The sequence below is a fragment of the Salmo salar genome, chromosome ssa26 (genome assembly GCF_905237065.1).
Source record: "Salmo salar chromosome ssa26, Ssal_v3.1, whole genome shotgun sequence".
NCBI lineage: Eukaryota > Metazoa > Chordata > Actinopteri > Salmoniformes > Salmonidae > Salmo > Salmo salar.
Genome location: NC_059467.1, coordinates 40,738,947 through 40,750,751, shown reverse-complemented (window position 1 = coordinate 40,750,751; position 11,805 = coordinate 40,738,947). Strand labels below are relative to the sequence as shown.

General features: G+C 46.7%; 1 protein-coding gene across 1 annotated transcript; it reads left to right on the top strand.

The window, feature by feature from the left end:
• Positions 1-1,504: 1,504 nt before the first annotated feature.
• Positions 1,505-7,814, top strand: LOC106592841 (secretory carrier-associated membrane protein 2). The gene is made up of 9 exons (XM_045708821.1): positions 1,505-1,692; positions 2,355-2,432; positions 3,091-3,180; positions 4,287-4,404; positions 5,087-5,215; positions 5,757-5,916; positions 6,147-6,248; positions 6,984-7,101; positions 7,289-7,814. Exons 1-9 carry the CDS (start codon positions 1,525-1,527, stop codon positions 7,433-7,435), a joined length of 1,110 nt encoding a protein of 369 aa, XP_045564777.1. The 5' UTR covers positions 1,505-1,524; the 3' UTR covers positions 7,436-7,814.
• The last annotated feature ends 3,991 nt before the right edge of the window (positions 7,815-11,805 follow it).

Here is an 11,805-nt window from a genome sequence, read left to right as displayed (position 1 = left end):
TCCTACTATACACTTTAAGGCAAAGCTCCAAATAGCTTCGACATTTGCAAACTGTCCATTCCAGCCATGTAAGTAAATAACACAGTCCCTCTGCCCAAATCCATAGACTTGTACATCAATTATGATACAGAATAATAAGTCTGTTGGCTGTTGAAAACTATGGGGGCCTACTGGTCAGTGTGACAGACAAATAGACATGTACACTAAACATATACTGTCTGTGTCTACTTTCATATTCCATGTGTAGCGAGACACACATCTGCAGTATATTTTCCCATACATATGTACATACTTAGGTGTTGCATTAAAATTATCTCAAACTCTAATATCAAACACCTTGATTCATCTGCAAGTAATGTTAGTTCCTTTTTATCTCTGTCAGTCAGCGTGGTCCACAATTCTGTGCTCTGGTCTGAACACTCTGGAAGAAGATACCGGGACAGTATCCTGTCTGTGGTCCTCCGATCTCTGCATAGTACTTGGTGTTCTCCATCTCTCCACTGGTCCGAAGAGTGACTCTGATGGTTCAACCCTGAGCTGACCACTGGACTGCACTGAACAGGACAACTGCCAGGCTGATTTGTCAAGATACAAATTTACCAAAGGGATATGTTTAGACTTAAAAAAAATCCTAAAATAAAGATAATTAATGAATTTACAGAGCTGTGTGACAACTCTTATTACATCCATGTATAGAGTGGGTGTCTGTTAAACAATATGATTGTTTTTTAAATCCTGACTCTTTTAGGTACATATGAGCCACGTTACAATTCCCACCAAGTGGGTTACCCTTATTGGCGTGATGCGTAGGATGTTTGCATTCTGCTTCCCTGTCCCTCCGTTCTCTACATAGGTGTCTAAAAATGGGATGGTAGCCGTGAGGCCATCGGAACGTATGGCTGTACGTGTGAGGGGCTAATGTGGTCGAAGCACGGGACGTGCCATCCCGTTTAGAGGGGGCAGTGTAGCGATCCTCACTAATATGAGCAACATTACATGTACCACCAAATGGTTTAACCCTATCGGCATGATGCGTAGGGTGTTTGCCATTTACGCCAGCGAGACAGGTTCGCTTCCAAGTCCCTCCGTTCGCTACAATGTCAAACCATTTGACATTACTTAAATAGAACCATCAAGCTTCATATCAGATTACAGTCCAGATAATGTATGCAGTGCAATATAATTAAGGCATGTTTAGTTTAAACAAATACTTAAAAAAATATATATGTATTTATGGTTACAAGCCTACCATAGCCAACAAATACTTTTCTGAACTGGTTTCAAGACATGCTTTGGTAAATGACTCCCTGATAAAATAAAGGTTAAATAAAATATCAATGAAATGGAATCTTCACTGTACAGCTCTGAGACATGGGAGCAGGATTTAGGAAGTCACGAGAATGTCACACATTTGAAACCAATTGTACCCTATTTTCTAAAAATAAAGATAATTGATTTTAAATGAATGCTCGAGACTGCCCCAGATCAGCTGACGCAGTGTGCGTGTCTGCAACGCCTGCGCACATGAGCACTGTCAAACAGCACCATCAACAGACTGAGGAACAGGCAGCCAGAGGAGAGGCACACGCTGGCGTTTTGTTTACCTCCAAAAGAACAAGATACAATTATCTCAACATGTCGGGATTTGACGAGAACCCCTTTGTAGATGCAGTGGATGTCAATCCTTTCCAGGTGATCAATTTATTTAGACCTAACTGCAAGCTCTGACTTGCGTTGTCCTTATGTTCCCTTCTAAACGCTGTAAAAGATATGCCGCAACAGAAACCAGTTTGGTTGGTTGCTGGGTTGGGCCTGGGTCTACTTCCTTGTTCAGATGAGAGAACGTAGCATGATTGACAATGTTGTGTGCCAGTCATTTCAGTCAATATATTTGGTAGGCCAATAAGGACAGGTATAAGATGTTTTATTAGCCATTACCTAAGCAGGTAGCTAGGCCCTATTGGCTTGTATAGGCCCATAGATGGCTGGCTATCAATAACCTGTCCTTTCATCCCCTCAATTAAAACGACTACTGAGAGCAAGTTGTTTTAATAGACGCGTGTATGCCATTTATTGGCCTACGCATGTAAGAAGGTCAGGACTCATTTCCTACGGATAATGATTGTTATGCACCCGTAGCAAGTACACCTGTCAATGACAGCAACTCTGCCAACGAAGACAGCCCCCTGCTATTCTCTGTTTTCACATATTGTAATTCTAGCCTAATGAATTACCCCCTATAGGTTTGCGTGGGATTTTATACCTGAAAGAACCAACTATCAGTCAAATAACCTGAGGGAAGTTGTTATTTCGTGTTTTTACTGTAAGAAAATATATTGTTGTCTCTAATACAGGATGCCTCAGTCACACAAATCACCAGCGGTGGGATTGAAACCGTTGAGGAATTCAACCCATTCTCAGCCAGTGCTATGGTAAGATGAGCCAGGAGAAGTGGTGTAAAAATACTCTAAAGTACTACATAAGTCGTTTCTGTATATTCATATTTAGTACAACTTTTACTCCATCACATTCCTTAAGAAAATAAATGTACTTTTTACTCCATACATTTTCCCTGACACCCAATAGAACTATTTTGAATGCTTAGCAGGACAGGAAAATGGTCCAATTAACACACTTATCAAGAGAGCATCCGTGGTCATCCCTACTGCCTCTGATCTGGCAGACACACTAAACACAAATGCTTTGTTTGTAAATTATGTCAGTGTTGGAGTGTGTTGCTGGCTACCCGTGAATTAAAAAAATAAACAAGAAAATTGTGCTGCCTGGTTTGCTTAATATAAGGAATGTTAAATGATTTATACTAAGTATATTTTAGCAATTACATTTACTTTCAATCTATATTCATTTAATGTGAGCACAGTGATGTAATCATCTTCCTGAAAAGAAGAAAATGCATCTGACAAACATCCAGAGGAAATATGTTGTTAAAGAATGTTGATTTGGGAAGTCTTATGATGTGAATGAGGCTAAATTTCATTTCAGACAAGAGTATATGTACATGTGGTTTTGTATATCTACATGCAGATGTCTTTTTATTTGTGATTTTGACTGTGTGTGTGTTTGTTTCAGAGCACCCACACTGGGACCACCATCCCTATCTCTACTGCCTCCTCCCAACCAGCTGTCCTACAGGCTTCTGCTGTGGAGCCCACCCCACAAGTGAGTAACAGAGACCTGAATGAGGAAGAGGGAGGTTGGCAGCGTGGTACACTGACAATTTTATACACAACAAGAACATCCTTTTGACTAGCTATTGCTCAAAGCTGAGTACAACACACTCTCGAATTCACTGAACTCCTGAGTTGTTTGTGATGACTAAGTGGCTAAGCGAGTGTAACAGTGCAACTCCGGCCGCGGCTTTTGTGGCGCGATGGGTAACGATGCTTCGTGGGGTGTCAGTTGTTGATGTGTGCAAGGGTCCCTGGTTCGAGCCTGGGTTGGGGCGAAGAGAGGGACGGAACCTACACTGTTACACGAGGCCACATGAAGGCAAATCATTTCAGCTTGTTTCATCTTCTTCTTAATACTATGTCTTGTTTTGACTGATTTCATGCTGATGCTAATATGGCAAAAATTTGCTAGTTAGCTAACCAACAACTATAACAATGTATTTGATAAAATAGTAGTCATTGTGCAAATATATTTATACTTTCAATACACATTGGAGATTAAATATAGTTGACATGTCAACAATCTAAACCAACACATTCTGTTTCGCCCCATAGTTGTACCTCGTTTTTGTTGCTAAATAACCAACCCATCTATGCATTGATCTGAATAGGCACATTAAAGCAAAGGTCAGAGAGAACTGGAAAAGTATCCTTACTTGGTCATACTATTCAAGTTTTTTTTGCAAGGGCCCTGGTTTTGGTCCTACTTTACCTTAAGTGGACAAAGTAGTATTTACATAAGCCAGTACAGTGTAATGACAGTGTCGTTTAGATACACATTCTTCCAATTGTTGTTTGAGACTTCACATGTACCATTTACAAGTTACCTCACAATATAGAGATGAAAAAACAATTGACCTAGGGTTATGGGAGATTTAGTTTGTTTAATCGAATGCATATGAAAATGCAACCGTGTAATAAACAAAGTGCACGAGTTGGTATGAATTTTCTCTGCAAATGGGCAGAGAAGGAACTTCTTATTAAATGCCAATGCATTGTACCCACCCACTTGATGCATTGCCACCATTTTGTGCCAGAACACTCCATCTTGGTTCAAGATGGTTTGTAACACAGCTCTTTCCCATTGTCCACCAGGCGACTGCGGCTGCTGCCCAGGCTAACCTGCTCAGGCAACAGGAGGAGCTGGAGAAGAAAGCTGCTGAACTGGATCGGAAAGAGCAGGAGCTCCAGAACAGGCCTGGAGGCCACATTAGTAAGTTATAGATTGTCACTTGATTATGTTCAATTGAAATCTGTCTTGACCAAATTATAAATACAAAAGTTGATTAAGCTTCTGTAAAAAGAAAAATGCTATTGCAACCTTTTTGCAATAAGGATTTGAGACCAAAAGCTCAAGAGAAGTTTCAAGTGTTTTTTTTTTTACCAAGGATACAGTCAGCTGAGTGCATCCATTTAGAAAGCTCACAACACATCTTATGCTCTTCCCTTGTAGGTGTCACCTCCCCAGCTATACACGTTATGACCCCAATGAGTTTCCCTCCTTTCTGTGGAATGTCCATGATTCTCTCTTGTTTACCTAGATGTCAGAATCAGACCCCGACCATCTTCATCCTGGGCCTGACCCTGCTCTCTGATCCTAGGCAATTTCCTCTTATCTAATTAGGTCAACCTTTCTAAATGAGCATACACACAGTTTCATGGCCTAAACCCCATTAATACTCACAGTAATCATTCACTAAACGGGATACAAACAAACTACAGTTTTAACTCGAAACATGTTACATTCAAACAGAATCCATCACTGCCTTTTAAATTGACTCCCTACTGTAGTGTTTTATCTTTCTAAGTTACGTTGTACTTGTATTGCTTTGTCTGATTTATGTACCCATGTAACTCTTCGTGGCAGTAAACAAGTATGACTATTTATTTGACAGCGAAAGAAAACAACTGGCCGCCACTTCCCAAGTTTTCCCCCATAAAGCCTTGTTTCTACCAGGACTTCAATGAAGACATCCCTGAAGAGTACCAGAAGATATGCAAGAGGATGTACTACCTTTGGATGTGTACGTACACCTTGCATCTTAAAGCTGCACTATGTAACTTTTTGGGCAACCCACCAAATTCACATAGAAATGTGAGTTATAGATCTCCTATTCTCATTCAAGAAAGTCTGAGAAGCGGTAGATCTGTTCTATGTGTGCTATTTCTATGTTCCCGGTTTTTAAGTTTTGTTTTTGCCTCTTTTGCTTTGAGGTTTTCCACACCAGCTGCAAACAGCTCAAAATACAATATTTTTGGTTATGGAAAAGATATAAAACTGTGGTTTAGATGGTACAATGATTCTCTACACTATACATGTTTTGTCACATAAACTGAAATTAGGCGAACTATTCAAATTTTTGCAACCAGGGATTGTTTTAGTGATTTCTGCATATTGCACCTTTAATTGAGTAAGACTTTGTACAAGTTTATGATATTACATGCTTGTCTGTGACAACAGTCAACAATCCCAAAGTACTAGTCATAAGATATTAGTCCCCAAGCTCCTCTCCAACACGGCACCAGTTTCTTCTAGTCTCACATTCATTTGTTTTGTCTCTCCAGTTCACAGTATCACACTCTTCCTGAACCTTCTGGCCTGCCTGGCCTACTTCACGGCCGATCCAAACGCGGGGGTGGACTTTGGTCTGTCCATCCTCTGGTTCATCCTCTTCACCCCCGTCTCTTTCGTCTGTTGGTACAGGCCAGTGTACAAAGCCTTCAGGCAAGTACTTTGCTCAAATATTCTTCTACTTTTCTTTTGAATAAAAGTGTTTGTATAAGTAAAGTCCTTTGTGACGACGACGAAGGAGTTGCTAAAGTCAAAACAGACTGGAACCTACTTAACACTGTAGAATGTCTTAATTCCACATGACCTAATTAGTTTTGTTGTGAAGTCCATATGATATGTGCGGGTGATTGTTAACCCTTTGTCCTGGTTTCTGTCTTCTTCAGGTCGGACAGTTCCTTCAGCTTCTTCTTCTTCTTCTTTGTTTTCTTCTTCCAAGTGTCTGTCTACATCATCCAGTGTGTGGGGATCCCCAAGTGGGGGAACAGGTCAGTGAAACAACATGATACACTACATAGCACCTCAGGGAATCTTTGTCGTGTGTGTGTGTGTGTGTGTGTGTGTGTGAGTGCAGTATGTTTGTGTATGTATTTGTGCACACAAGTACAGGTGTGTGTGTAATATGTACTGTGTGTTTGGGTGTGTAATATGTACTGTGTTTGGGTGTGTGTAGGTCTCCCTTCACATCTTTGTGTACGTGTGTGTGTGTGTGTGTGTGCATCCGGTCCTGCATCTTCTCTCTTGCATCTCTTTGACAGATCTCCTGCTGGCTAGTCTGTTGCTGTGCTCTTTGTCCTGGGGGCTGCTTTGTAAGTGTGTGACACTCGGCTCATCTCTCTTACCTTATTTCACACTGTCGTGTTGACCCAAACCAAATTGTGTTGGTGCAGATATTTTATTTTCACATTGTCATTTTCAACATGATTCCAGTAACCAGGCCAGCTCAGTACAGTTTGGTTCGGCTTAGTAGTGGGAAAAGCCCTTCTGGCTCCTCAAACCTTTGGTCTTGCTTCTTTTGTGAAGTAGGCTTCACTGTCCTGTGTCGTCCCAAGTTATCATTCTAATAAACTTTGCCTGTCTGTTGGTCATGGTGTGGGTTTGTGACTGTTGGCTAAAATAAATTCTGTCGACAAAGGGTTTTGTAAGCCTCATTGATGTTATGGTGCTATGGATTTATTTTCTGAAGGTGTAAATGAGGATGTGTTATTTGTCTTGTTTTCCAGTGGATGGATTTCGTCCATCACCATGATAAGAAGCAACATGGTTGTAGCTGTGGTCATGATGGTTGTGGCCGGCTGCTTCACTGTGAACGCTGTCCTCGCCATCATCCTACTCAAAATGGTACTTTTTGGGCTATTTCAATCCTTCAGAACTGATTCAAACTTTATTGCAAAGTGTTGAGGTCATTATGGATAATACATCCACCCACCAAGGTCAATACAGCCTGAAAAGATTCAGAAGGCAAGTCCATTCCCTTCAATAATCCCTTATCTATCGTGCCTGACCCCTGCCTTCTCCCCCTTGTCAGGTCCACTCCAAGTATCGTCGGACGGGGGCCAACTTCGCCAAGGCCCAGCAGGAGTTCTCTTCGGGGGTCCTCACTAACCAGACCTTTCAGAGCGCCGCAGCCAGCGCCGCCTCCTCAGCTGCCCAGGGGGCCTTCCAAGGACGCTAGCGATCCTAAAGCCAGGTTCCTCCTAACCTTCCTAGTCACCTCTCACTCACTCCAAGCTCTGTTTTGTCCCATGGCCTCAGTGTCTCTGCAGAGGCAACAGAAATGGCTGACAGGACAGAAACTAGACTGGTATACAGCAGTAAATTGTAATGTTCCTGTATCATGGACATTCTCTAACCACAGCCATTGATACATAAACCCAATTCAACCTCTAGCCCCGTGTATTCAATGTGATGGAAACTCTGCTGAGCTGATCAGAGGGTATAAATGGAGCTATTACCATGTTGATTGGACTTATCCAAGTGTCTGGGGGGTTGGTTTGGGATTGGGGTGTCTAGCTGGTAGGGGGGTTGGTTTGGGATTGGGGTGTCTAGCTGGTAGGGGGGTTTGGTTTGGGATTGGGGTGTCTAGCTGGTAGGGGGTTTGGTTTGGGATTGGGGTGTCTAGCTGGTAGGGGGTTTGGGATTGGGGTGTCTAGCTGGTAGGGGGTTTGGGATTGGGGTGTCTAGCTGGTAAGGGGGTTTGGGATTGGGGTGTCTAGCTGGTAAGGGGGCTGGTTTGGGATTGGGGTGTCTAGCTGGTAAGGGGGTTTGGGATTGGGGTGTCTAGCTGGTAGGGGGTTTGGGATTGGGGTGTCTAGCTGGTAGGGGGTTTGGGATTGGGGTGTCTAGCTGGTAGGGGGTTTGGGATTGGGGTGTCTAGCTGGTAGGGGGGGTTTGGGATTGGGGTGTCTAGCTGGTAAGGGGGCTGGTTTGGGATTGGGGTGTCTAGCTGGTAGGGGGTTTGGTTTGGGATTGGGGTGTCTAGCTGGTAGGGGGTTTGGTTTGGGATTGGGGTGTCTAGCTGGTAGGGGTTGGTTTGGGATTGGGGTGTCTAGCTGGTAGGGGGTTTGGGATTGGGGTGTCTAGCTGGTAGGGGGGTTTGGGATTGGGGTGTCTAGCTGGTAGGGGGTTTGGGATTGGGGTGTCTAGCTGGTAGGGGGTTTGGGATTGGGGTGTCTAGCTGGTAAGGGAGGTTTGGTTTGGGATTGGGGTGTCTAGCTGGTAAGGGGGTTTGGTTTGGGATTGGGGTGTCTAGCTGGTAAGGGGGTTTGGTTTGGGATTGGGGTGTCTAGCTGGTAAGGGGGTTTGGTTTGGGATTGGGGTGTCTAGCTGGTAAGGGGGTTTGGTTTGGGATTGGGGTGTCTAGCTGGTAAGGGGGATTGGGGTGTCTAGCTGGTAAGGGGGATTGGGGTGTCTAGCTGGTAAGGGGTTTGGTTTGGGATTGGGGTGTCTAGCTGGTAAGGGGTTTGGTTTGGGATTGGGGTGTCTAGCTGGTAGGGGGTTTGGTTTGGGATTGGGGTGTCTAGCTGGTAGGGGGTTTGGTATTGGGGTGTCTAGCTGGTAAGGGGGTTTGGTTTGGGATTGGGGTGTCTAGCTGGTAAGGGGGTTTGGATTGGGGTGTCTAGCTGGTAAGGGGGTTTGGATTGGGGTGTCTAGCTGGTAAGGGGGTTTGGGATTGGGGTGTCTAGCTGGTAAGGGGGTTTGGGATTGGGGTTGGGGTGTCTAGCTGGTAAGGGGGCTGGTTTGGGATTGGGGTGTCTAGCTGGTAAGGGGGCTGGTTTGGGATTGGGGTGTCTAGCTGGTAAGGGGGCTGGTTTGGGATTGGGGTGTCTAGCTGGTAAGGGGGCTGGTTTGGGATTGGGGTGTCTAGCTGGTAAGGGGGTTTGGTTTGGGATTGGGGTGTCTAGCTGGTAAGGGGGTTTGGTTTGGGATTGGGGTGTCTAGCTGGTAAGGGGGTTTGGTTTGGGATTGGGGTGTCTAGCTGGTAAGGGGGTTTGGTTTGGGATTGGGGTGTCTAGCTGGTAAGGGGGTTTGGTTTGGGATTGGGGTGTCTAGCTGGTAAGGGGGTTTGGTTTGGGATTGGGGTGTCTAGCTGGTAAGGGGGCTGGTTTGGGATTGGGGTGTCTAGCTGGTAAGGGGGCTGGTTTGGGATTGGGGTGTCTAGCTGGTAAGGGGGCTGGTTTGGGATTGGGGTGTCTAGCTGGTAAGGGGGCTGGTTTGGGATTGGGGTGTCTAGCTGGTAAGGGGGCTGGTTTGGGATTGGGGTGTCTAGCTGGTAAGGGGGCTGGTTTGGGATTGGGGTGTCTAGCTGGTAAGGGGGCTGGTTTGGGATTGGGGTGTCTAGCTGGTAAGGGGGCTGGTTTGGGATTGGGGTGTCTAGCTGGTAAGGGGGCTGGTTTGGGATTGGGGTGTCTAGCTGGTAAGGGGGCTGGTTTGGGATTGGGGTGTCTAGCTGGTAAGGGGGTTTGGTTTGGGATTGGGGTGTCTAGCTGGTAAGGGGGTTTGGTTTGGGATTGGGGTGTCTAGCTGGTAAGGGGGTTTGGTTTGGGATTGGGGTGTCTAGCTGGTAGGGGGTTTGGTTTGGGATTGGGGTGTCTAGCTGGTAGGGGGGTTTGGTTTGGGATTGGGGTGTCTAGCTGTAGGGGGTTTGGTTTGGGATTGGGGTGTCTAGCTGGTAAGGGGGTTTGGGATTGGGGTGTCTAGCTGGTAGGGGGTTTGGTTTGGGATTGGGGTGTCTAGCTGGTAGGGGGTTTGGTTTGGGATTGGGGTGTCTAGCTGGTAGGGGGTTTGGTTTGGGATTGGGGTGTCTAGCTGGTAGGGGGTTTGGTTTGGGATTGGGGTGTCTAGCTGGTAAGGGGGTTTGGGATTGGGGTGTCTAGCTGGTAGGGGGTTTGGTATTGGGGTGTCTAGCTGGTAAGGGGGTTTGGGATTGGGGTGTCTAGCTGGTAGGGGGTTTGGGATTGGGGTGTCTAGCTGGTAAGGGGGTTTGGGATTGGGGTGTCTAGCTGGTAAGGGGGTTTGGGATTGGGGTGTCTAGCTGGTAGGGGGTTTGGTTTGGGATTGGTGTGTCTAGCTGGTAAGGGGGTTTGGGATTGGGGTGTCTAGCTGGTAGGGGGTTTGGTTTGGGATTGGGGTGTCTAGCTGGTAAGGGGGTTTGGTTTGGGATTGGGGTGTCTAGCTGGTAAGGGGGTTTGGTTTGGGATTGGGGTGTCTAGCTGGTAAGGGGGTTTGGTTTGGGATTGGGGTGTCTAGCTGGTAAGGGGGTTTGGTTTGGGATTGGGGTGTCTAGCTGGTAAGGGGGTTTGGTTTGGGATTGGGGTGTCTAGCTGGTAGGGGGGCTGGTTTGGGATTGGGGTGTCTAGCTGGTAGGGGGGCTGGTTTGGGATTGGGGTGTCTAGCTGGTAGGGGGTTGGTTTGGGATTGGGGTGTCTAGCTGGTAAGGGGGGTTGGTTTGGGATTGGGGTGTCTAGCTGGTAAGGGGGGTTGGTTTGGGATTGGGGTGTCTAGCTGGTAAGGGGGTTTGGTTTGGGATTGGGGTGTCTAGCTGGTAAGGGGGTTTGGTTTGGGATTGGGGTGTCTAGCTGGTAAGGGGGTTTGGTTTGGGATTGGGGTGTCTAGCTGGTAAGGGGGTTTGGTTTGGGATTGGGGTGTCTAGCTGGTAAGGGGGTTTGGTTTGGGATTGGGGTGTCTAGCTGGTAAGGGGGTTTGGTTTGGGATTGGGGTGTCTAGCTGGTAAGGGGGTTTGGTTTGGGATTGGGGTGTCTAGCTGGTAGGGGGTTTGGGATTGGGGTGTCTAGCTGGTAAGGGGGTTTGGGATTGGGGTGTCTAGCTGGTAAGGGGGTTTGGGATTGGGGTGTCTAGCTGGTAGGGGGGCTGGTTTGGGATTGGGGTGTCTAGCTGGTAAGGGGGTTTGGTTTGGGATTGGGGTGTCTAGCTGGTAAGGGGGTTTGGTTTGGGATTGGGGTGTCTAGCTGGTAAGGGGGTTTGGGATTGGGGTGTCTAGCTGGTAGGGGGTTTGGGATTGGGGTGTCTAGCTGGTAGGGGGTTTGGGATTGGGGTGTCTAGCTGGTAGGGGGTTTGGTTTGGGATTGGGGTGTCTAGCTGGTAGGGGGGCTGGTTTGGGATTGGGGTGTCTAGCTGGTAGGGGGTTTGGTTTGGGATTGGGGTGTCTAGCTGGTAGGGGGGTTGGTTTGGGATTGGGGTGTCTAGCTGGTAGGGGGGCTGGTTTGGGATTGGGGTGTCTAGCTGGTAGGGGGGCTGGTTTGGGATTGGGGTGTCTAGCTGGTAGGGGGGCTGGTTTGGGATTGGGGTGTCTAGCTGGTAGGGGGGTTGGTTTGGGATTGGGGTGTCTAGCTGGTAGGGGGGTTGGTTTGGGATTGGGGTGTCTAGCTGGTAGGGGGGTTGGTTTGGGATTGGGGTGTCTAGCTGGTAGGGGGGTTGGTTTGGGATTGGGGTATCTAGCTGGTAGGGGGTTTGGTTTGGGATTGGGGTGTCTAGCTGGTAAGGGGGTTTGGGATTGGGGTGTCTAGCTGGTAGGGGGTTTGGTTT

Excerpts from the sequence above, each read along its gene's own strand:
- LOC106592841 (XM_045708821.1), top strand. The coding sequence starts at position 1,525 with ATGAGCACTGTCAAACAGCACCATCAACAGACTGAGGAACAGGCAGCC. Across the intron at positions 3,181-4,286 it reads CTGTGGAGCCCACCCCACAA|GCGACTGCGGCTGCTGCCCA; the intron begins GTGAGTAACAGA and ends ATTGTCCACCAG. Across the intron at positions 6,249-6,983 it reads ATCCCCAAGTGGGGGAACAG|TGGATGGATTTCGTCCATCA; the intron begins GTCAGTGAAACA and ends CTTGTTTTCCAG.